Source organism: Anabrus simplex, chromosome 1 (genome assembly GCF_040414725.1).
Source record: "Anabrus simplex isolate iqAnaSimp1 chromosome 1, ASM4041472v1, whole genome shotgun sequence".
Lineage (NCBI taxonomy): Eukaryota > Metazoa > Arthropoda > Insecta > Orthoptera > Tettigoniidae > Anabrus > Anabrus simplex.
The window spans coordinates 406,999,724-407,025,611 of NC_090265.1; the positions used below are offsets into that span (position 1 = coordinate 406,999,724).

Below are 25,888 nucleotides of genomic sequence, written 5' to 3' on the forward strand. Positions count from 1 at the left end.
TTTGACAATCGTTGCACTGTAAGAGGATAGCGTGCAGAGAATCGGTTTCCCAATTTAACTGCAAGGCTCCAAAATCGGACCTGGAATCCTGCTGCACGAGCATGACTGGTGGCGCAACTGGACATCCCTGAGCCTGCTTGGAGTTGTGGTGTGGCGGTGCAGATAATAAGAACTTCGTAGTAGGGTATATTTATCTCGTATAATTTTGTGTGATGAATAATCGGTGAGTTGAAAGTTCAATTTTTGTCGGCAGATTTCATTTGTATTGTGTATCATCGCGAAATCATTAAAAAAATTTCTCCCATGTTTTTAAAAACCCATGTGTCGTGCAATCAGCTGTTGTTACGGCGGCAACATCGCTTCGTGCGCCATTGCAGTGTGACCAATATTGTGCGCAGCTGTCATGTGCAACCTTACGCCGGCCCACCTATAGAGAAGCCTTTCTCCTGCTCTCTGAAGATAACTGTGCCCTGCTTTTTGTTTCGTGGGCCACATACAGAGATACAACATGTCTTGAAGACATCCCTCCACACAAAACAATAGAACTGCTTCAGATTCCTCCAGGTACCACGGACATAATTCAACCGTTAAGACAATTTACTCTTCCGGCAGTGGAAAGCTTTATACCACCACTTAACATAAATTCTAACTCCTCATAATGATGTTAAAGTTGACATTCTCCACAGAGACACAATTCTTAAACTGCAGTCCTTCATACATTTTCAATTTTCATTTCCACAATTTCGGGATATGATGAAATATTCATGGCTTGCAACAAATTACACAAGAGAGTGACCTCCTGAATTCATAGTGCCTGCTAAATATTGTTAGGAGAAGAAGAAAGAAACTTGTGAGGAACAGTGCGACAATGAAGTTCTAATTCCTTTTGCCTGGTGTATAAAAATCTTATCATGCAATTTATACCAGTCATTTTTGCTATACATTTCTGAGCGACTGACGAGTGAAACAATACGGCTTCAGAACAGGTCGACAGACTGCATGCATATATGCAAGTAATAAACTTTATTTCGGTTCCGTATTGACTTCAAATATCCAGGTTGAAATTCTAAAAGAATTTAATTATATTAGGTCTACCTATTCAAGACACTTCTGCCATTTAATAAATGGTCTGCTTAAAAAGTTACATAATTGTTTAAAAATACCTAAGACATGGACATGTTTTGACCTAGCTTAGAGGTCATCATCAGCAAAATAATGTAAAAAAGAAGAAAGACATAACAAAAACAGTGATACATAAAAAATCCGAGATAAAATACAGTCAACAAATGCAATGGGAGTTTATGTTACAATGTACATAGCTTCAATATTAAAAATATATTCAACACGTACAGTACAATAGAAATCTGTTAAAAATGTGCATGGATTCAAACTTGGACGAATTAAGTTGTAAGTGTGGGTCCAACCGTATTTAATACGATATTGGTTGGCTGGAGGAAATAAAGAATTGTGAAGACAGATGATATTCTAATCTGTCATGTTTCTGGAAACTGAATGAAGTTTTTGAAACATCTGTTATATTGCATCACAGAGAATACAAGTATAGCCAGGATGTCCTCTTTCCTCCAGCCCTACGCTTGTGCAGATCAGGTTGGGTCGGTACTTGTTGAATATATTTTTAATATTGAAGCTATGTACATTTTAACATAAACTCCCAATGCATTTGTTGACTGTATTTTTCCCCTGATTTTTTATGTATCACTGTTTTCGTTATATGTCTTTCTTCATTTTATATTATTTTGCTGATGATGACCTCTAAGCTAGGTCGAAACATGTCCTAGGTATTTTTAAACTATGATGTCACTTTCTAAACAAACTATTTATTAAATGGCAAAAGTGTATTGAATAGGTGGACCTAATATAAATAAATTCTTTTAGAATTTCATTCTAAATGCATATATGCCCCGCCACACCACAACTCCAAGCAGGCTCAGGGATGTCCAGCTGCGTCACCAGTCGTGCTCGTGCAGCAGGATTCCAGGTCCGATTTTGGAGCCTTGCAGTTAAATTGGGAAACCGATTCTCTGCATGCTATCCTCTTACAATATGACTGTCAAAAAGAATTCAGGATAGGTTTCGATGTGTCTTACCTGTTCCTTCCCTTGTAAAGTTCATTAACACTAGTTAAGAACTTATTGACTCTAATGTCGCTCAGTTGATCTATGAAGAATCCTATTTGTTCCTTTACTAGCTATTAATATGCAGCTCTAACACAGGCTGCTTTTCAATAATGCCACATAGGAGAGGGCTAGGAGTGGAAAGGTAGTGGCCACGGACTTAACTAAGGTATAGTCCTGGCATTTGCCTGGTGTGAAAATAGGAAAATGAAGAAAACCACTTTCAGAGGTGTCACCATTACCTCAATGCAAGTTTCCAACTATGCGACTTGCTCAGTTATCCTGGATGAATTACATCATATGTTTCACCAGATAGATGTTCCTAAGAGACAAAACTTGCTGTCTACCATGTTTCAATGATGTAAGATACTCATAAGCTACCTTATGACAATTTAAGAAATTTAGCTTAGGAAAACCTAGAGGTGGCTATAGTTCATGAGAAAGGCACCACAGCTGGCTTTGATATGGGAAGCCAAACTAAATCAATCTGAGGATGGTAAAGGCAGGAATCAAAACCATCTATTTTCTAAGTTTACTGATGTCTGACCATCGTGGCCAGCTTGTAAGAGCACTGAGTAATCCTATTTGGTGACCAGCTTAAATTAATTGCTGCATATCACTAAATTTGTTTTAACACTGCTTCAAAACAATGATACACAAGCTCTCAAACCTTATCAAATATTTCCTTAAGTGCAGGATAAAGGATCTCCTTAGACAGTAAAGACTGCATCATCTGCTGCATAAAAGGCAACAAGTCAGAGCCATCCCCAGCTCCAGTCCCATCATTTACACCTAAACCTCCCATCATCTTCATTAGTTCCTCTTCAGAAAATGGATTCTGAAACAAAAGATATTTCATTTAATCACAAGATATACTTTTATAAAATGTTATATTAAAAGTTCTACCAATATCTAAAGGCTTGAAAATAACACTTTTCCCAGAGTTAAGTGAGAATTTCTCAGCTAAAATAGAGGTTTATAGTCAGTAAAAATGAAAAGATAATCCACAATGATGGGAAATTAAGTGAAGTTTTCTTTCCCTAGTAGTTTAACATCGCACTAACACAACAAAGGATTTTGACAACAGAAGTAAGGAAAAGGGTTAGCATTGGGAAGGTAGTGGCCATGGCCTCAATTAACCCTCTTAGTGCCAGGCCCGTTTGCTCACAGTATGCCAAGAGTGCCAGACAGATTTAGAGAATTTTGCAGGTTCTCACTCTCTGGACTATATAGTTCACAAATATTATAAGTATGACTTGAAAATTTTTATTAAATGTTAACAAGAAGACATTCTTAGTGCTGAACTAAATTACAGCAATAAAATGCTCTTGGGTATTTTGAAAAAAAATAAATTTCCAAACAGTTTCAAAACACCAAAAATTAAAAATCAGAAACAAAACAGAAAAAAACAGAAAATTCAACTCAACGGTAAATATTGATGAATTCATTGAAATGTTCTTTTAGATCAATAAACATGTAAAGTTTTACATTTTTATATTCAATAGTTTAAGAGTTATGTACAGTGGTATCGTAATATACAATTTGCATGTTCAACAATGGGGTTGAACCTGGCACATGGGTTGTAGACACGGTGACCAGATGGTGATAAGTTATTGTTCACAAGATGAAAGAATCTCAAGATCAATTGGAATCTGTTTCTTGGAGAACATATTTCCAAACCATGGATTATAACGGGAGTTTTTGATCCAATAAGAAAATATGCTCGGCCATGTAGTTATACGCATTTCCAACAAAACAGCAATGAAAGCCTTTATTTCAGTCAATGTAACCGGGCGCCACTGCTGTACTCTGGCATATGGTGACAAGGCATGGTTTTTCATATCTGCTTGCCTCTGTAGTTATGAGATTCAATAATTGAGCCGTGAAAAATAAAATAAAAATACGCTAAAGGTTTGCGTCTGACGAAGGGGCGTGTCTCGGGCCAGGAGTATCATAATAATCAGGTTAGGGTTGGTATTTTGCATCTTGACCAAATTGAATTTCATGGAAAACAGGAAATTGTTGCTGTTGGATATTTTTACAGCCGTCATCATCATCAGTACTGTCACTCAGACAGTCATTACCACTTCCAATGTTTACACTCGGACAATGAGCACGTGGTTGAGTGTTTACAGAAAACTCGCCGTTATCAGTCCCAATAACATTTTTCACTTTACCCTTCCTCACTTGTTGGAGGAATAAATTCCTCATCATAGTCTTCATCATCCTCTTCTTCACTAAAAAGTATTAAGATATACAGCCAGTTCGTCATCGTTAACAAAATAACTTCTCCCGCTAATCACCATTTTACTCAAGCGGCATGGAGATCATACGTCGTAGATGAACACGGACTTTAGAAATTCAATGCATGGTAACAAATGAATTTACGCACTATCTAGCGGCGTAGTTAAAATCTAATGACAATTCTCTACGGACTCGACACATGAGATGTTGCAATCTGATGGCCCAACTTGTACTAACTCGTTTAGAATTCCGTGCTTTCCGAACAACGATATATCGTAGTTGGCACTTTACGCGTATATACGAAACAACGATATATCGTTGACTGGCTCTCTACGGGTTAAGGTACAGCCCCAGCATTTGCTCGGTATGAAAATGGGAAACCATGAAAAACAATCCTCAGGGCTACCGACAGTGGGATTTGAGCCCACTATCTCCCAAATGGAAGCACACAGCTACGCGACCCTAACCGCATGGCCATCTTGGTTGGTTGTGAAGTATTAATTAAAAGAAATAAGTTTCATAATGATAGATCCGTATTGAACTGTGATTACAATAGAGTAAAATAATATATTATTATTGGTCCACCTTTTCAATACAAAATGAAAATTACATAGGGACTAGTTTCGACCTAGTAATAGGTCATCATCAGCCTGAAGTAAATTAAAGCGTAAATATCGAAGAAAAACATAAACAATGTAAACACAAGTACAGTCTTTTTAAAGGTACATACCATGTGGGAATTTGAGCAGAGATATATTAAAAATAATAACTCTTCCAATTGACGAAGCACTGAGCGGAAGTTATGTAAAATTCGGTGCGCCGTATATTATAAAAGACCACTGTGCACTAAATGATGTAATAAAGAAGAAGAGTAGGTTGAATGCTGGCTTCTTCTTAGCTGTTGTATATTCGAAGAAGATTACGTCGTACTTTGTAAGGTATTGAAAGACGTCAAAATACATGGATGTTGGAAAGGCTCTTCATTTTTTGGAACAAGGCAATTGTTGCGCGAGGAGGCTTAGGAAACCAGAGAAGCGCTATATTATGTTAAAAAATAGAGATCCTTAAAAAAGTTCCGTGCGTCGTATAAATTGTGGAAATGGAAATCGAAAAAACTTGGTTCTTAAGCGATAATGTTGTTCATTCAGAGATCAATTGAAAATAAAGAATCGTAACATTGTCTTCTCAAGAAGTTTATAAAGTAGAATTAATAGACGATGCGAAGTATGATACTAGGAGAAAGCTCTTCTGCTTCTAGAATCTTGAAGGACGATGGATGTTTCACGAGGTGGAATAACATATATGGAGTTAAATAAAGGTGGATATAAATTCGCAGTTCAATGCGGACCATAAATTTGATTCTGAATAAAAGACAGTAAGTTTTTTTTTTTTTTTTTTTTTTTTTTTTTTAGCTGAAGAGAGAAACGGAGGTAGGTAAGGATCAAAGGAAAATTTTTGAGGAGGTGAAGGAAGGAAAATAAAGGTATGAGTTTTTTTTTTTTTTTTTTTTAGCTAAAGAGAGAAACGGAGGTAGGTAAGGTAGGTAAGGATCAAAGGAAAATTTTAGAGGAGGTGAAGGAAGGAAAATAAAGGTATGAGTTTTTTTTTTTTAATTAGCTGAAGAGAGAAACGGAGGTAGGTAAGGATCCGTTTCTCTCTTCAGCTAATTAAAAAAAAACTCATACCTTTATTTTCCTTCCTTCACCTCCTCTAAAATTTTCCTTTGATCCTTACCTACCTCCGTTTCTCTCTTCAGCTAAAAAAAAAAAAAACTCATACCTTTATTTTCCTTCCTTCACCTCCTCAAAAATTTTCCTTTGATCCTTACCTACCTCCGTTTCTCTCTTCAGCTAAAAAAAAAAATAAAAAAAACGTACTGTCTTTTATTCAGAATCAAATTTATGGTCCGCATTGAACTGCGAATTTATATCCACCTTTATTTAACTCCATATATGTTATTCCACCTCGTGAAACATCCATCGTCCTTCAAGATTCTAGAAGCAGAAGAGCTTTCTCCTAGTATCATACTTCGCATCGTCTATTAATTCTACTTTATAAACTTCTTGAGAAGACAATGTTACGATTCTTTATTTTCAATTGATCTCTGAATGAACAACATTATCGCTTAAGAACCAAGTTTTTTCGATTTCCATTTCCACAATTTATACGACGCACGGAACTTTTTTAAGGATCTCTATTTTTTAACATAATATAGCGCTTCTCTGGTTTCCTAAGCCTCCTCGCGCAACAATTGCCTTGTTCCAAAAAATGAAGAGCCTTTCCAACATCCATGTATTTTGACGTCTTTCAATACCTTACAAAATACGACGTAATCTTCTTCGAATATACAACAGCTAAGAAGAAGCCAGCATTCAACCTACTCTTCTTCTTTATTACATCATTTAGTGCACAGTGGTCTTTTATAATATACGGCGCACCGAACTTTACATAACTTCCGCTCAGTGCTTCGTCAATTGGAAGAGTTATTATTTTTAATATATCTCTGCTCAAATTCCCACATGGTATGTACCTTTAAAAAGACTGTACTTGTGTTTACATTGTTTATGTTTTTCTTCGATATTTACGCTTTAATTTACTTCAGGCTGATGATGACCTATTACTAGGTCGAAACTAGTCCCTATGTAATTTTCATTTTGTATTGAAAAGGTGGACAAATAATAATATATTATTTTACTCTATTGTGAAGTATTAACCCTTGCAAAAATGCAGCAACACAGCCTATTCCAGTCACATCATAAAAAATGACAATCACGGTCTAATACAACTAAACATGCAAGGCAAGACAGAAAGGAAACGTGAATATGGGTGGATACGATTATCTAGAATGTGAAACCTCTGACAGTAGTTTGACATCCATGATATGGTAACTCTAATATAGGAAACACAAACTAGAAAAAGATTACTTCATGATGTTTGCTAACCTTCTGTGAAATGGCACAAGCAGAAGAAGAAGAAGAAGAAGAAGAAGATTTTTATTTTTTTTTTCCCATCACACCCTGCTTTTCATTTCCCTGGTCATTTAAATGTTGCATCAACACATACAAATTTTTTGGTGACCCTAGAGTGGGAAGGGGTTAGGACTGAGAAGACAGTAGTTGTGGTCATTGTTAAAGATGCAGCCTGGTGTGAGAATGGGAATCCAAGGGAAAACAAAGTATCTCTCTGTTGGCAGGGCAGTAGAATATAGTGATGGGACATTTGATTCATTTTACTGAATCGATTCATTTGATTCCGTTCACGTTACTGAATCGATACAGTGATCCGATTCACGGCACATTAGTCACCGCTCGTACTGCATATGTGTAGTATGTGCTGGTAAGACAGCAGCAACAGCATTCAGTGCTCATAGCTGCCATCTGTTCTTCATACTATGAACTCCTTTCTTAGAAAAAAAAAAAATGCTAGTCACTCTGATACATCGAAGGTTTCCAGCGACGCAGGGTGGGAAAGGTTAGGATTAGGAAGGTAGCAGCCGTGGCCTGAATTAAGGTACAGTCCCAGCATTTCCTGGTGTGAAAATGGGGAAACTATGGAAAACCATCTTAATGGCTGCCGACAGTGGGATTCGAATCCACTATCCCCCGAATGCAAGCGCATAGCTACGCGATACTAACCGCACAACAACTCGCTCAGTCATTTTTTAAAATATGTATTTTTCTATCGGCTGAGGATTTTTTAAATCATCATATTTTGTATAGGCTACCCGAGATGTACAGTAGCCTGCTGGTTTTCTGATTCAGCATACTGTTGGTTAAGTTATTGCATCACTTAATGTCCACATATTGCGCCGTTCCCCCGTCCAGGTAAGGACGCACAAGATCCAGACTAGCTCTAATTGTAAATGGTACTCTCTGTTCAAAGTTATGGGCTATGAGTTCCGCTAGAGAAAGCGCGCCGGTTAATTCGTGGTAAATCCTAACTTACGTCGAAGGACGTCTCCTACACGCTATTAGTTAAATTCCACGTATATCACCAGAGAAATCGCAAGTAAAAAAAAAAAAAAATACAGTCTTACAACTAATAACTATTCCAGAAAGACATTAAAAGAATTATGAGGTTTCATAATACATCATATATTGACCACTCAGTTCAAAGAATGAAAAAATGTTTCCCTAATCCTTCATTAAATCATGTAGTATTGAATAATGTACCTCGTCATATTCATAAAATTCCTTTTATCTAGTCAAAATCGCTTGAAAATGAAGTTATCTCGATCTCTATCGATCTTTAATTTGAAGTACAGTAGTCTAGTACTGTCAAATTGAAATGAAAGAAAAGTTAAGTTCGTGAAATTAATAACGAGTAATAAAGTCCTAGGCCATGATTATATCAGTCCACTAAATTATTGGCCAGATGAAATTATTTGATAATTACATAAAATATTAAGTAGTATTTGGAAAATCAGCTAAAAACTAGAGTATTAAATGATACATACATACATACATTATCATTATAGACTGTTATGCCTTTCAGCGTTCAGTCTGCAAGCCTCTGAGAATTTACTAAACGTCGCCACAATCGTCGATTTGCAACTAGTGTTGTGGCTTCATTTAGTTCTATACCTCTTATCTTTAAATCGTTAGAAACCGAGTCTAACCATCGTCGTCTTGGTCTACCTCTACTTCTCTTACCCTCCATAACAGAGTCCATTATTCTCCTAGGTAACCTATCCTCCTCCATTCGCCTCACATGACCCCACCACCGAAGCCGGTTTATGCGTACAGCTTCATTCATCGAGTTCATTCCTAAATTAGCCTTTATCTCCTCATTTCGAGTACTCTCCTGCCTTTGTTCCCACCTGTTTGTACCAGCAATCATTCTTGCTACTTTCATGTCTGTTACTTCTAACTTATGAATAAGATATCCTGAGTCCACCCAGCTTTCGCTCCCGTAAAGCAAAGTTGGTCTGAAAACAGACCGATGTAAAGATAGTTTCGTCTGGGAGCTGACTTCCTTCTTACAGAATACTGCTGATCGCAACTGCGAGCTCACTGCATTAGCTTTACTACACCTTGATTCAATCTCACTTACTATATTACCATCCTGGGAGAACACACAACCTAAATACTTGAAATTATTGACCTGTTCTAGCTTTGTATCACCAATCTGACATTCAATTCTGTTGAATTTCTTACCTACTGACATCAATTTAGTCTTCGAGAGGCTAATTTTCATACCATACTCATTGCACCTATTTTCAAGTTCCAAGATATTAGATTGCAGGCTTTCGGCACAGTCTGCCATTAAGACCAAGTCGTCAGCATAGGCCAAACTGCTTACTACATTTCCACCTAACTGAATCCCTCCCTGCCATTTTATACCTTTCAGCAGCTGATCCATGTAAACTACGAACAGCAAAGGTGAAAGATTACAGCTTTGTCTAACTCCTGTAAGTACCCTGAACCAAGAACTCATTCTACCATCAATTCTCACTGAAGCCCAATTGTCAACATAAATGTCTTTGATTGATTTTAATAATCTACCTTTAATTGCATAGTCCCCCAGTATGGCGAACATCTTTTCCCTCGGTACCCTGTCATATGCTTTCTCTAGATCTACGAAACATAAACACAACTTCCTATTCCTCTAGTAGCATTTTTCAATTACCTGGCGCATACTGAAAATCTGATCCTGACAGCCTCTCTGTGGTCGGAAACCACACTGGTTTTCATCCAACTTCCTCTCAACAACTGATCACACCCTCCTTTCCAAGATGCCAATGAATACTTTGCCTGGTATACTAATCAATGAGATACCTCCATAGTTGTTGCAATCCTTCCTGTTCCCTTGCTTATAGATAGGTGCAATTACTGCTTTTGTCCAATCTGAAGGTACCTTACCAATACTCCACGCTAATTTTACTCCTCTATGAAGCCATTTCATCTCTGTCTTCCCACTATACTTAACCATTTCAGGTCTAATTTCATCTATTCCTGCTGCCATATGACAATGGAGTTTATTTACTATCCTTTCCACTTCCTCAAGCATAATTTCACCAACATCATTTTCCTCCTCCCTATGAGCTTGGCTGTTTGCAACACCACCAGGATGATTTCCTTTTACATTGAGAGGATGTTCAAAATATTCCCTCCACCACTCCAGTGATTCCCTGGGATCTATTATGAGTTCACCTGAATTACTCAAAACACTGTTCATTTCTTTTTTCCCTCCCTTCCTAAGATTCTTTATTACTGTCCAAAAAGGTTTCCCTGCTGCTTGACCTAGCCTTTCCAGGTTATTACTAAAATCTTCCCACGACTTCTTTTTGGATTCAACAACTATTTGTTTCGCTCTGTTTCTTTCGTCTACGTACAAATCCCTGTCTGCCTCGGCCCTTGTTTGGAGCCATTTCTGATAAGCCTTCTTTTTACGTTTACAGGCTGCTCTCACTTCATCATTCCACCAAGATGTTCGCCTTTTCCCATCTTTACACACAGTTGTTCCTAGGCATTCCCTTGCTGTTTCTACTACAGCATGATTTAAAAAAAAAAAAAAAAAATACTAAATGATAACAAAAACATTAGATGCATCTAACAAAGTAAAAATGAAAGGAAAATTACGTCAATTACTTTGTACATCATTTCAGATTGAGGTCGTCTATGAGAATGTAGAACGCAGTTTAAAATATTTGGTAAATATTTCTTTAAGAGTTGGAATCACTTCCTCTTGAACGAAATTGCTCCATAAATTAACTCAAAAGTTCTGTCAGCTATTATTTAACTCATACTTGATTAATGAAAAACGTTATCCTAGGCTGCACTTAACGTTTTGTGTCCATACACAACTGAAAATAACATGGAAAATTGTTCTCATCTTTCTTACAACATCAGATAGTTAACATAAGGTTTCATGGTATACAAGCTTCTTGTTTCTTAGTGTTTTATCTCAGTATAAGCAAAGCTATCTCCGCTTTAAGTCAAAATTTATATTAAAATAGCATAATCATATGACATATGTGGCATATTCTAAGAAATTATTATCTTATTTCAAGGTTATCAATTAATTCAAGTGCGTATTTTAGCTAAAGTTGCATTAATGAACGTATCTTGCTATATTTCTACCAAAACATACCGCAAGTAGAAAATCTATCTTGTCAGAAGACTCTATCTTAAACTAATATTCCTCATATGTATAAGTAAGTCACCTGCAATATGTCAGAGTGTCTAAATAAAATCTGAAATTAGCTTTCCGTGTGAGAAACTTCTCTATAATCATTAGAAATATTTCAGTGAAGGCTAAATTATTGTCATCGCTCCCATCATAGCTCGTTTGACGACCCTTAATATTTGTAATAACACTGCTCTAATAGTGCTGAGATCGTATCCTAAGCTACCCCGAATACACTTTGGGTTAAAGTCATCGATTGAAAGTAGCACGATTTCAATATCTACCTCAGAATGCATAAATTGGAAACAACATCATCTCAAATAAGACTACTATGACCAACCTCTCGAAGAATAGTAAATATCATCATCACTAAACATCACCATCCTATATCATTACTCTTATTCATCAACCATCATTCCATACTTTACGTAAAAACATTTCATTACACAATAAACACATTATTTCATTAATCTCGACGTATATGTATCACGATCTCCTCATATTACAAAACTAGCAAGATACCCGTGCTTCGCTACGGTATTATACTGAAATTTATAATTGAATGCTTATTGTTTTAGATATATAATCCACCGAAATTCGCAATCTGCCTCGTTTTCTGCGAGAATCCACCAAAATTCCCGATCTGACTCGTTTTCTATTAGATTACGGCACGTTTCCTCCCATTTTTCAATCTTCCTTTCCAGCAATCGATTTCGTACTTCCCGGGCTAGGCTCAGGTATTCCTGACGGTCAGTTGAGTCCGTAAATCTTTGCCATCTTTTCCTATAATAATTGTAATATGTATAAAATCCTTCAGGAGATCCGGCGCGGTGTCATATTGGGTGCTTTGGCGGCACTGAACCCGCGGCCGGACTGCATTCTTAGTCATTACTCGTCCAGGAGCCGTTGCCAGCGCGGTCCGCACATTTGACGACGGTCCGGAACATTATTATTATTATTATTATTATTATTATTATTATTATTATTATTACTATTATGTGTTGCTGGAGTGGCTGATGACAGGGAAAACCGGAGTATCCGGAGAAAAACCGGTCCCGCCTCCGGTTTTTCCAGCACGAATGTCACATGGAGTGACCGGGATTTGAACCACGGAACCCAGCTGTGAGAGGCCGGCGCGCTGCCGCCTGAGCAACGGAGGATACTTATAAGTACATTAAGAACAGTAAAATCAATTGGTCTCACCTCCTTCTACACCCCACCGCCGTTAAGTTTATTTACCGCCACCCCCGCACCTCCCCCCCAAAAAAAATTAAAAGAAGGCTTGTTTCTTTATGTTTAAAGGAGATTCCAAACACCAATGTTCACGTCTATTGCCTTCAGTTTTGAGATATAAGTATCCCCATAAAAATTATTTACATTTTTCACTTCATTTCACACTACTCTTCCCCCCCCCCCCCTAAGTGAATTTTCCCGCAAAAAATACTTGTTTCTTTAATAGTAAAAGATCTTCTAAATACCAATTATCATGACTCTAACTTCTTCAGTTTTGATTTATGTGTCCCCATGAAAGGAATTCAACTCCTTTACACTCCCACCCTCCAAGATGGTTTCCCCACCAAAACGCGTTTTTCTTTGTTTTTAAAGGAGATCTAAATACGAATTTTCACGTCTGTAACAACTTTAGTTTTTATTAGATGTATGCATTCTCATACAATCAAGTCAATTAAATTTTCAATTCTTGCAACCCCCCCCCCCCCCCCCCTTCATTGGATTTTCCGAGAATACGTCTTTCTTTACTTTTAAAGCAGATTGCAAATATCAAATTTCACGTCTGTAACATCTTCATTTTTGAGATATCAGTAGCCTAATTCAAAGAAGTCAACACCATTTTCAGTCACTTTTACCCACCCCCCACCAGCCAAGTGGTATTTCTGAAAACTAAAAATACACGATTCGTTATGTTTAATAGAGATAAAAAAAACCATTTTTCACTTCTGTAATATGTTAAGTTTTTTTAGATATACTGTAAAAATTCTCATTTTAAAATTTCACCCCTTTTGAGTTCTCCTTAAGTGGAGTTTCCAAAAACAAATCACCTATGTTTCTTTACATTTACAGGAGATTCCAAACACCCACTTTTTACGTCTGTAACATTTTACGTTTCCAAGATATTCTGTAGATATAGTCTTTCAAAAAATTCACCCCAATTTGTCACTCCTGTTTAACCGCCATTAATTGGATTTTCCAAAAACTAAAAAATACGTGTTTCTTTATTTTTAAAGGAGGTCCCATATACAAATTTTTAGTTCTGTAATATCTTCAGGTTCTGAAATATAAGTATCCTCATTAAAGGCATTCAACCCATTTTTCACCCTTTTACACCCCTCCTATTGGGATTTACAGGAAACAAAAAATACGTGTTCCTTTATTTTTAGAGGAGATTCTAACTACCAATTTTTACATCTGTAAATTTTAAAGTTTTAAGATGTAGACACACTCATTTTAAAAAATTCACCCCCATTTTCACCCCCCAATATTTGGATTTTCCAAAAACGAAAGAATACGTGTTTCTTTACTTTTAAAGTAGATCCCAAATACCAATTTTCAGGTCTGTAATATCTTCAGGTTCTGATATATAAGTAGCCTCATTAAAGGCATTCAACCCATTATTCACCCTTTTACACCCTTCCTGTTGGGATTTTCCGAAAACAAAAGAATACGTGTTTCTTTATTTTTAAAGGAGATTCTAAATACCAATTTTTATATCCATACACTTTAAAAGTTTTGAGATATAGATACACTCATTTTAAAAAATCACCCCCTTTTCACCCCCCCATTAATTGTATTTTCCGAAAACAAAAAAATACATGTTTCTTTATTTTTAAAAGAGATCCCAAACACCAATTTTCAGGTCTGTAATATCTTCAGGTTCTGAGATATAAGTAGCCTCATTAAAGGCATTCAATCAATTTTTCACCCCTTTTCACGATTCCTATTGTGATTTTCTGAAAACAAAAAAATACGTGTTTCTTTATTTTTAATGAAGATTCTAAATACCAATTTTTACATCTGCAAACTTTAAAAGTTTGGAGATATAGATTCACTCATTTTAAAAATTCACCCCCTTTTCACCCTCCCATTAATTGGATTTTCCAAAAACAAAAAAATACGTGTTTCTTTATTTTTAAGAGAGATCAAAAGTACCAATTTTCAGGTCTGTAATATCTTCAGTTTCTGAGATATAAGCACCGGTATCCTGATTAGGCATTCAACCCCTTTTTCACCCTTTTTCACCCCTCCTATTGGGATTGTCTGAAAACAAAAAAATACGTGTTTCCTTATTTTTAAAGAAGATTCTAAATACCAATTTTCACATCTGTAAACTTTTAAAGTTTTGAGATATAAACACACTAATTTTAAAATTTCGCCCCCCTGTTCACCCCGTTAGCGACGGAATATCCTAAAATCCTCTCTTAGCGAGCACCTACATCTTAATATGATTATATCCCCAAAATTTCATTTCTTTATGTCCAGTAGTTTTGGCTCGGCGATGATGAATCAGTCAGTCAGTCAGTCAGTCAGTCAGTCAGGACAAGCTACTTTATATATATAGATTATTCCTACTGTCTTAGTGTCAAAAACGTATCATTATTCTGAGATGTACTATTTCATATCTTTACCATAATCATTTCCTATATACGATCTCTTATCATATTAGCCTGGTAAAATTACCACACATGTGTAATTAACTTCTATTTCACACTCTGTGCATTTCACTGACAACGAACAAAATACGAATTATCTTATCTCACATCGCATTGACAACATTACGAACGGTTATCACTGGCTGACTACGCCTACATGTGGACTTGACATTAAAGGTAGAAGAATACCTACATCCTGTAACCTCACTTTGATAACCACTTACGCACATATTCACACTGTCATAAATTATGACAATACATAGCCAAAAAAAAAAAATTCTTACTTACAATTACGACTTATAGAGGACTTAACTTTGCTTAAGGAGTCCTGCTGCCGTCTCGCATCTGGTCGTTGGATATGCGGACATCACTCAATGGTTCTCTCTTAAGTATCTGGGTACATATTTGTTCCTCTCAGCAGATTCCTGGTCATCCTGGTCTGTCAACATCGCATCGCGCTGCCATCATCCAAGTAGTATCGCCTTTTCCTTTTACAGCATCATGGTGGAGGCTTGTGCATTTGGAACAGAATAATAAAACATTTTATTCAATGTCGTCATCTTCTGGTTGATATCTGTTTCAATATGCCTACAATATCTACGTGTTGCTCTGGGACAATTTATTTCAGTACGGTTGTCTCAAATAAGCTGGGATAGGTAGTATCTATTTCTCTTGACTAGAATGCAAAAAATGATTTCTCTATGTTTTCCTTGTTTTAAATGTTCTTGTCAGCTGGATAACCTCTCAGCTGTTTGAAATAGGCAGTATCGGCCAAATATACGTCGTCTAAGGATTGTTGTGACGTATCACTGTAGTAATCTTGATATCTACTTTCACAGGTAGTTTAATTTCGCGCAGCGATTTAACTTATGCAGCTAGCGTTGTTGTGTGTTGCCACGAATTATAATTCCTGTCAATCTTCGCTGTTTATTCCCAATAAGATGAATTCTCTTCCCGTAGTCGACTGCGACTTGCTTTCTGTAGGTCAGTTGAAAAAATGGAAGTCAGAAGAAAATCTTCATTTTAATAATAGCTTCAAATAATCTGCATTCGTCTTTCTTTTTCCACCGCCTTCTATGTACGGTTCCTTCGGTAAATGCCTGATGAACAGATTATCATTCCAGCTCGTATTGACGCTTGATGTTTTAACATTGACGTTTTAGTAACTTGAACTCCATTTTTGTTCCGATCAGTCCATATAAAGAACTGTGAAATGGCACAATATGATTGAAATCTTGTGCATGATGTGACATATGAACTGAGAGAATACTGAGCCATTCTTCCCAATATAAAACAGGTACTTTTGAGTGGTCATGGACATGACTCATAGTCAGAGGGCAGGCTAGGGTCGAGTTTAATTGTAAAATGTCAACTAAGTTATAATGTTAAGATTCATTAAACTAATAAATAGTATAACCTAACAGCCTACTTACTAGCTACTTCAGAATTATGTTTTGACTACCTTTTTAACACTGCAAATAAATCCATCTATTATTTAAATCTCCCTTTAAGAAGAGGACAATGAATGCAAATGGGTATTATTTTCAAATGAGCTGAGCTCGAGAGTCCATTATAGCATACGATTCTTTCAGTGTACCATGGCTCACTGTATGTCTCGCTGCAGCGGAAGCTCAGCTCTCCGACAGTGTCCAGTGTGCCGATAAGGAGCCGTGTCTATCTTGTGTCTCACTGAGCCATGCTCGTTCACGATTCTTTTGACGTGCCATGATTCACTGCCTTGCTGCAGCGGAAGCTCAGCTCCCCGTCAACGTCCAATGAGTGCGCCACTCAGCACTGTCCGCTGGGAGTAAGCTGAATCGTGTGCCATGAGCTCGCCGTTCCTGTGAATCAATTCACTCGGACACTTGAATGAATCGATACAATGCTTCAAATCGTGCATTCAGTAGCCAACACTAGTAGAATACATACACACTATACCCTGATTTTTATAAGAGGTCAATCTCTCAACATGAAAGCATGAGTTGACAACCATAGGTCACTTAGCTGAGTTCCAGTTACTAGTGTCAGGTTCATAACTTCCGTCTTTCCTATCCAACCTCCCTTGATCAACCCTCATTCTCTTCTGACCTCAACGATATTAGGTTTGTGAAGACTGGGGAGTCTTTCATTTCCAAGCCTTCTTCCATTTTTTCCTCTGATTACTGATGGTTGCCCATTTATACTTCCTATTATAATAATAACCACCACTAATGTAGTGAGGCACAAAGTCACTTCAATGTAAAATGTTCGCTTGAATAAATGTTAATCAAGTAGAACAGCACTCTACTTTTAAAAACTGCAGTACTCCACAGCAAGAATGCAAGAGAATATCACTCATAACTTGTCCTTGCTCTCCCATAACTGTTGCCAAGATGGGTAGAACCATTACAATGAAAAATACATTCAAGCGACTAAATGCAGCATATTGAATGCTGTACTGTGTGTCACCATCTACTTGTCCCCCATCATGTCAGAACTCATTTACCATTTTGAGTTATGTCAATATGCAGACTCTGTACATCAATCCCTTCCGATGGAATAATTTACTAAGTTCTATGGGTCTTAGTTAAACAGCTTCCATAATATGGTCCATACACTGAGCAAAGGCAAAACTTATCAAGTGAAAACTTCGTTATAATAAACAGAAATGTGGTCAAATTTGTTTTGTTTAATTATTTATTATTATTTGCTTTACGACCCACCAACACAGATAGGTCTTATGGCGACGATGGGATAGGAAAGGCCTAGGAGTGGGAAGGAAGCGGCCGTGGCCTTAATTAAGATACAGCCCCAGCATTTGCCTGGTGTGAAAATGGGAAACCATGGAAAACCATTTTCAGGGCTGCCATCAAATTTGTTACAGCTATAGTGGCTATGATGGAGACTTTTCAGTTATTAACAATTCTGGCTGGAAAACAGATGGTGACCTTGTCAACAAATACAAGGAATCTTTACCTCTAACTGAGAGAAAGAAGAAAGATCATCTTAGACTTTGCATAATTGGAGCTATACCCTCTGAAATTCATCAATGGTTCCAGCTTCTAATCATATCCATAAATGCAAAAGCTCTCGCTCCTGGGCCAACTGCTGGAGAGGATTATGAAGATGAATAGGACGAACTTTACAGCAGAACCTCGATAATTCAAATCTGTTAATTCAAAATCCCGCCTAATTCGAAGAAGCTCTCGTTCCCGGAAACATGAGATACAGTTTTGCATGTTATTTCAATTGTTTAATTCGAAATACGGATAATTCGTAATTCGAAGTACAATGTCGGCCCCATTACCGAAATTCAGACTTTTAATTCGAAACTGCCTTTACATTTTAAAACAATAGTATGTTACAGAGTAATTTCAACTCAAAATTTATTCGCTCCGCGCCACAGTAGAACGCGCGTTCCGGAACGTGGAGGGGTAGCTTTCCGCACTTACACTCACTTTGGTGGGTCTACAGTGCGCTTCATGATTGCTAAGTTGAATGAAATCGGAATTATTTTGTGTTCAACCTTTTAAGGAACGCCGTAATATCATGCAATGTGCGGGAAAAGAGAATCTGCGAACACTGGCGATGCCGACAGTTGACGAAAAAACGTGGCAATAAATTCGTAGGCACCGAACAATATTGACATTTTTTAAAATATAAATAATAACAATATTGACGTTGCCGGTGAAACTGCATTGCTTTAGTTTAATGCGAGCCCAAACGGCCTTATGGTTTTAAAGGAGAAATTGCCAGCCGGGAAATCGTACAGTGAGAGGGATGGGGGTCATAGTAGTGCGCTGCAATGCACGTGGAAGCGAGATACTTTATCCCCTCGTTATAGGAAATTTCGATAAGCCACAATGTTCTAAGAGCGTCGGGCACTTTCCATGCCAGTACAAAGCATCTATAATAAAAATGCAAACAGTAGAGAATTCCAAAAAATAATGCATTTGCACAGGGGAACCGGCATAATTTATCCTCGTCTTTGAATTATGCGATTTTTTTTTCTTTTGTTGCGTGAGGTTATGTTTGTCAGTGATTTATTCAAGCGAATTATTTGAAAATTGTAAATGCACCTTGTTGGATACATTTCGGAAATAGTTTTTTCCATGGCATTTGAAAGGTTTAAACTGTGAATCGAGGTGATTGCATGTATTAATGGGTCTTAGAATACTTCGTGACGCGGCAAGTGTTTACATTTCTGAAGTACGAGAGAAGTGCCATGGCGGGAAATCGTACAAGGATAGGGTCATAGGAAAGTTCGATTTCAAGGGCATCGGATACTTTCTGTGTAAATACAAGGCATCTAAAATGCATACAGTATAGTAATCCAATTAATAAAGCACTTGCACATGGGAGCGAGCATAGATTTCTCCTCGTCTTTGAATCGTGCTATTTTTCTTTCGTTGGGTGAGGTTATGTTTACCAGTGAGATATCCGAGTGCATTATTTGAATACGGTACTGTAAATGCACCTTCTTGGATACATTTTTGAAATAGTTCTTTTTTCATGGCATTTGAAAGGTATAACCCGTGAATCAAGGTTAAATGCATGCAGTAACGGGCCTTAGAATATTTTGTAACGCGGCAAGGGTTGGTACTTCTGAATTGCAAATTGGCGGTTAATTCGAAATCACGTAATTCGAAGTCCGATTTTTTAGTCCCAACGACTTTGAATTAACGAGGTTTTACTGTAATTGTTTTTAACTTCAATGACCTAAATGTCATTGTTCTACTGCCAGTATACGGCAAAGATTATAAAAATTAATCCAGGAAAAGAAAGTGCTTTTAGTGAATAATTTAAGCACATTAAACAGTAATTAGTGAATTAGGCCTATGTGTTGCTGAAAACCAACTTTTCTTCATCTGGGCCATGAAAGACTACCCTAACTTATTTTTAGGAACTGTAAAACAAACCTAAGACTTGTCTTTACATTGAATAAGGCTACAGAATACCCATGAATAAACAATGTATGCTCTGCATTAACGAAAAAAAAAAGAAAAAAAAAAAGCAGGTTGCATTATCAATTATTTAGTTCGTGTTAAATAGAGAATACTCCAATAATCAATAAATAAAATCAAAAACTTACCTGAAGATTTTCTGCTCCTTCAGACAAGTTTTTGAGTGTCTGAGTAATAGCTGCTGAGAAATCTGCATCACCACTATCCTCAGATATTGCCTTGGCTGCAGCCTCTGCAATCTTCTGAAAGTTGGCCCCTAACTGATCAGGTGAAACACCTTCTGCACCTTCCAAATTGAGCCCACCTAAATGAAAGATAGGAAAGGAAATCTTCAATTGTGGAAGAGGAAAACAATCTGAAACTGAAAGATGCAAATTTCTCCTGGGGATGCTGTTAACAGCAAAGATGAGCAAATTTTCTAAGAATGTGATGAGAAAACTATACACTGAACTGAGATAAGGTTTTCTGAATTATACCACATTTACTTGCATATGTCTCTCACTTTGTATAATAGACTGCATGTTATTAAATTTTGTAACATGTTATGGAATATTAACGTAAATATTAAAGTTTATAATTATGTCAGGTCAGGAAAGACTCTGCTACAGTATGCAACAGTAGACAGTACTACCTGCGACTGTCTGGCCGAGGGTTTGGCAGCCGATACCAAACCCGTCAAACTAGGGAAAAACCAACAGCTATGGGTGGAGGAGTTTTCCCTTAGAAGGTTAGATGAGACCCTTGTGTAGGAAATGACACAAACTCATCAGCTGTTGCCTTGCAGTGAGGCATGGGACTGCCAAAGGCTAAGGGAGACAACCCCTGACAGAAAATCCTTGGAAACGTTAGGCCTAGCAATTCAGTGGAAGACAGAAATTTTAATTGCTTTCAAAACCAAAAGAAGCCTCGGATTGTTAAACAAACCCAATAAGGATGCAAGTTATCCTGGTATTGATATTAATGACAGCTCAATGCTCGATGCTCCATCAAGATCCAGCAAGAGAACTAAAATCTACAAGACAACTACAGTCAGAGTAGCAACTCTGAATATCATTACTTTGACAGGGAAAATAGAAGTGTGTTGATTTGATGAAAATGAGGAATATTAATGTACTGGGACTGAGTAAAACCTAGTGGAAGGGCCAAGGGTCAAAAGAACTCAGAGAAGGTTACTGTCTATATTGGTTGGGAGGAAATTCAGCTAAGAATGGAGTGAGTGTTATAATGGACCATTCAATGAAACAGCATGTAATAGACATAAACTTCAAATCTGACAGGATTATCCAAGTCAATTTAAAATTAATCCCTACCCAGAACATTAGTATCATTCAGTGCTATGCCCTGCAAGTAGGTTGTGATAGTTCAGAGAAAGATCTATTTGAAGAATCCTTGGAAGAGCAAGTTAGAGGTGAAGGAACCATTGTTATTGGTGACATGAATGTTCAAGTAGGGCTTGATAGGCAAGGTCATGAGAACATCATGGGTACACATGGATGGGGACCAAGGAAGCAGACTCCTAGATTTCTGTCTGAGAAATAACATAGTTATTGATAACAGCTGGTATCACGGACAGAGAAGTCACAAAATCACCAGATATGGATGGAATGGGCAACAGGAGTCCATAATGTATTATATTATGGTAGATAAACATATACAAGAAATGTTGCTGGATGTGAAAGTGATCCCAAATGTCTCTCTTGACAGTGATCATAGGCTCCTTGTTAGTTGTTTCAGGTTTTAAAAGTTGAAGGAAATAAGAACCATCCAGGACAAGAAATTAAAGGTATGGAAATTGAAGGATAAAGAGAAGGCCACAGAATATCAAGAAAAAATCCAGCAGCGAATACCAAAAACAGACACTGGAACAGTTGAAGAAGAATGGAAATACTTCAAGGAATGCTTGGTCAAGACAACAGAGGAGACATGTGGAAGAACAAATGGCAAAAGGAAATGGAAACACCATGATGGAATGATGAAACAAGAGACACAGTCCTTAAAAAGAACAATACCGAGCTCGATAGCTGCAGTCGCTTAAGTGCGGCCAGTATCCAGTAATCGGGAGATAGTGGGCTCGAGCCCCACTGTCGGCAGGCACGAAGATGGTTTTCCGTGGTTTCCCATTTCCACACCAGGCAAATGCCATGGTTGTATCTTCATTAAGGCCACAGCCGCTTCCTTCAAATTCCTAGGCCTTTCCTATCCCATCGTCGCCATTAAGACCTATCTGTGTTGGTGCAACGTAAAGCAAATAGCAAAAAAAAAGAACAATGCCTACAGAAAATATTTAAAAAGTCGAACAGATAAGGACAAAGAACTCTATAAGTTGGTGAAAAAAAAAAAGAATCTAAGCAGGCAGAGCAGAAAGAGATAAATGTTTGAATGAATAGAGTAATAAACTAAATGAAGATGTAGATGGTAACAGAAAAATGTTGTATGGAATGATTAAGAATAAGAGGAGGGATAAAGAACATACTAATTATCTGACTAGTAAATAATAATTTCGTGTGGCTATTTCTAGCTAGGTGCAGCCCTCATCTGACTAGTGATAGGGGTATCTCATTACAGATGACAGATGATTTTTAGCATACAAGGGAACTTTTAATGCTAGTTACGATAGAATTACTCTGAACCATCAAACTAATCAATAAATCATTTAAAGTTAATCTTCAATTAAAAATCTCATTAACTTTCAAGTTACTTCCAAGTTTGCACTTGAACTCGCTTGAATGATCGTGTATGATTGTAGCTGATGAAAATATAACACTGAATAATACTGAAATTAGCATGGAATGGCAGATCAAACTAACACTGAACACCAAGAATGGTTATCATTGAACAATGAAACTGATTAACATTTAACATCAAAATTGGTTAATGTTTTACTTTCAAGTTGGTTGGTTTGGTTTTGTTTGTTTTAGACAACAAAGTTGTCTGTGATGACACGGTTTGAAATAAAATATGCATAATTTCAACCTCCTCTCGTCTTAATGTTCTCTAAGGTTAATAAAATCACCCTCCCTTGAGATTCATGTGACCTTGCCACGGTGGGGAGGTTTGCGTGCCCCAATGAAGCAGATAGCCGAACTTTAGGTGCAACCGTATCGGAGGGGTATCTGTCAAGAGACCAGACTAACGAATGGTTCATCAGAAGAGGGGTAGCAGCCTTTCGGAAGTTGCAAGGGTGGCAGTCTGGATGATTGACTGATAGGCTTTGTAATAATATTTAACATGGCTTATCTGTGTTGATACTGCCACATGGCTGAATATAATGGAAAAATACAGCCATATCTAACTCCGGATGACATGCACCTCTCTCTGAATGAATGAATGATGTACTGATGATGGCTTCGTCCCGGGTAAAATATTCCGGAGGTAAAAATGTCTCCCATTCGGATCTCCAAATTGGAACTACATTGGAGGGAGCAATCATACATACATACATACATACATACATACATACATACATTTTTATTCACAATCAGTATCTTACATATATCACCAGGAAGATGAATACCGACATTCTGCGAGTTGAAATGTGGAATGTTAAGAGTTTGAATCGTTGTGGTAGATTAGAGAATCTGAAGAGGAAAATGGATAGAGGTAGTTGGTATAAGTTAAGTACTCGATTATATTTACAGGAGGGCTTATTTCCCCAACAAAGGAAAGGTTGAACACAAAAATTGACACTGAAGCAACATTTTGTAGCTTCCATGGACCTGAAACCATTTTAATGTATAAAGGCGTGATTAAATACTGTAGCTCGCATCGGTGCTTACAAGCCAGTGACAAAATCGTTAGTCTTTATGTAAGAACCAGAACATATACTGTATTTGCATTAAAAACATAAATAGAGAGCTGAAAGTCCTTGCAATGTAAAAATATGCTGCAAAGAAGAATCAGCTGTGAGTTGCTTCATCTGCAGTAAAATGAATGTAATATTAGAGATTAGAGATATTAATATTAGAGTACGTGCATGTAGTTTTATCCTTTATGTTCTGTTATATATTATCATAATTATAACTGCAAATTTAATCTATGTCTAATTAAATCCCACAAAGAGCATATTATTAAGCGAGATGGAGCTATCGCCACGTCTCATCGTTCGCACATAGCGCACTTGGGTCCTCGCAGTGGTTACCTGCCTCGCAGCCAATGTCTATTGTTTCCCACGAATCTTACTGTATGGACCTGCCTGCTACTCTCCCATGATGAAAAATTTTAAAGTATGAAAACGTTGTTTTTCTATGTCCTTAGATTCGACTAATACAGGAATGTTAAAAAAGTACACACACTACCAATTTGAGAAAACTACCATGTTCTGATAGACTAATCTGACACAGAGCAGTGCAGAAACATCCTTCACTCTCCACAAAAATTGACGATTGATAAACTTGGCAGCCCATATTTATAGTAAGGATCTTTCCCGGGAAAATTTGTGGTGCAATATCACACCATGATTTGATTTTCTCTCCTCTGCTGAATTTCATATCAGATTTATGCTCATTGTATTAAGAAAATTACTGCCATCCTGGATTGAATAAGTAAATAATTTTAAAGACATTAATTCAGGTAGTAATGCCTAAAGTGTCACCTGCCCTTACTTGTCTCATGAAGACCGAAACATTCCCTATGACCTCATTGGTGTGAGTCCGCTTGATTTTTCTCAGGTTTGAGATGTGTGATTCCACACTGAAAATTTCACTTGTTTACTTTGCTTCTTACCATTCACATTTAGAATTGAAATATGCCACAAGTGCTAAAATATTCTAGGAAATAGTCCTACAAATTCTTCTGAATTTATGATGTGGGACAAACATTTCTAACTTGTTTTCGGACAGTAGTTCTGGAGTAGATCAATCGTCCGAAGAGATTGATGCACTTACGAAATCCATGTGCCAGGTCGCTTTTCATGTCCACAGGCTTATACAGTATACACAAGATGGTGTGCTAATTCAAAGCCTGAGGATAATGGATTCAGTATCGTACTAAACAAGGCCACAGAACTAGTTACAAATAGAGAATTGTGGAGGTGTTTAGTAAATTCACAGAGGCTTGCAGACTGAATGCTGAAAGGCATTCAAGTCTATAATGAAGATGTATGTGGAAAAAGTTAAATCTTTATTAGTATAAAATAAACTTTAAAGGTAACAAAATAGAAAGAATGTCACCAAGTGAAGCAGGCAGTACAATTGTCTCGATAAAAGACTTACATAGGTGACATGCAAATTCACTTCAGACCTACTTTGTGACAGCAAACTCTGCATATTTTGCTCAAACTGGGCAGCAGCTTGCTTGATAAATTCTTCAGTCCATTCTCCATCTAGTCCACCCGGTGCATTCAGTACATCTGATTCACTCCCCGACTTCTGCACTGGAGCTGGTCTATGTGGTGGAGGCTTATCAAAATCATCCAGTGCACCTGTAACAAAAGAAATGTATTGGTTGTACTGATCATGCGACAATTCTCTCCAAGAAAATAACCTTTTACGATCAAATAAGTCTTACTACATGCATTTTGAAACACAGAGTACAAGTAATGAAGATTTTTATAATATAATATATTCAGCTAAGTTAATAGTAGCTCCCTCTGTAGATCAGTGTTATAGTGTTGAACTCTGGATCCAAAATGGCAGAAAAAAAAGTAAATTTGGTACTCCAAATCATGCAATGTAGATGAACAAAAGCCTCTCTCTTTCTGGTGACCCATTCACCGTTTACCCAACAAAACTAATTAAAATTTAACAAAGGTCAACAAATAGTGTTCCAGTTCCTC

At 37.2% G+C, this 25,888-nt stretch overlaps 1 protein-coding gene across 1 annotated transcript in view; it reads right to left on the bottom strand.

Annotated features, from left to right (window-relative positions):
• Pex19 (peroxin 19) overlaps positions 1-25,888 on the bottom strand; it is a 95,327-nt gene that overhangs the window by 41,154 nt on the left and 28,285 nt on the right. The window contains exons 2-4 of the mRNA XM_067135059.2: positions 25,358-25,534; positions 20,244-20,419; positions 2,806-2,973 (exon numbers count right to left, since the gene is read on the bottom strand). Coding sequence (XP_066991160.2) covers positions 2,806-2,973; positions 20,244-20,419; positions 25,358-25,534 — 521 coding nt within the window. The remainder of the gene's footprint in view (positions 1-2,805; positions 2,974-20,243; positions 20,420-25,357; positions 25,535-25,888) is intronic.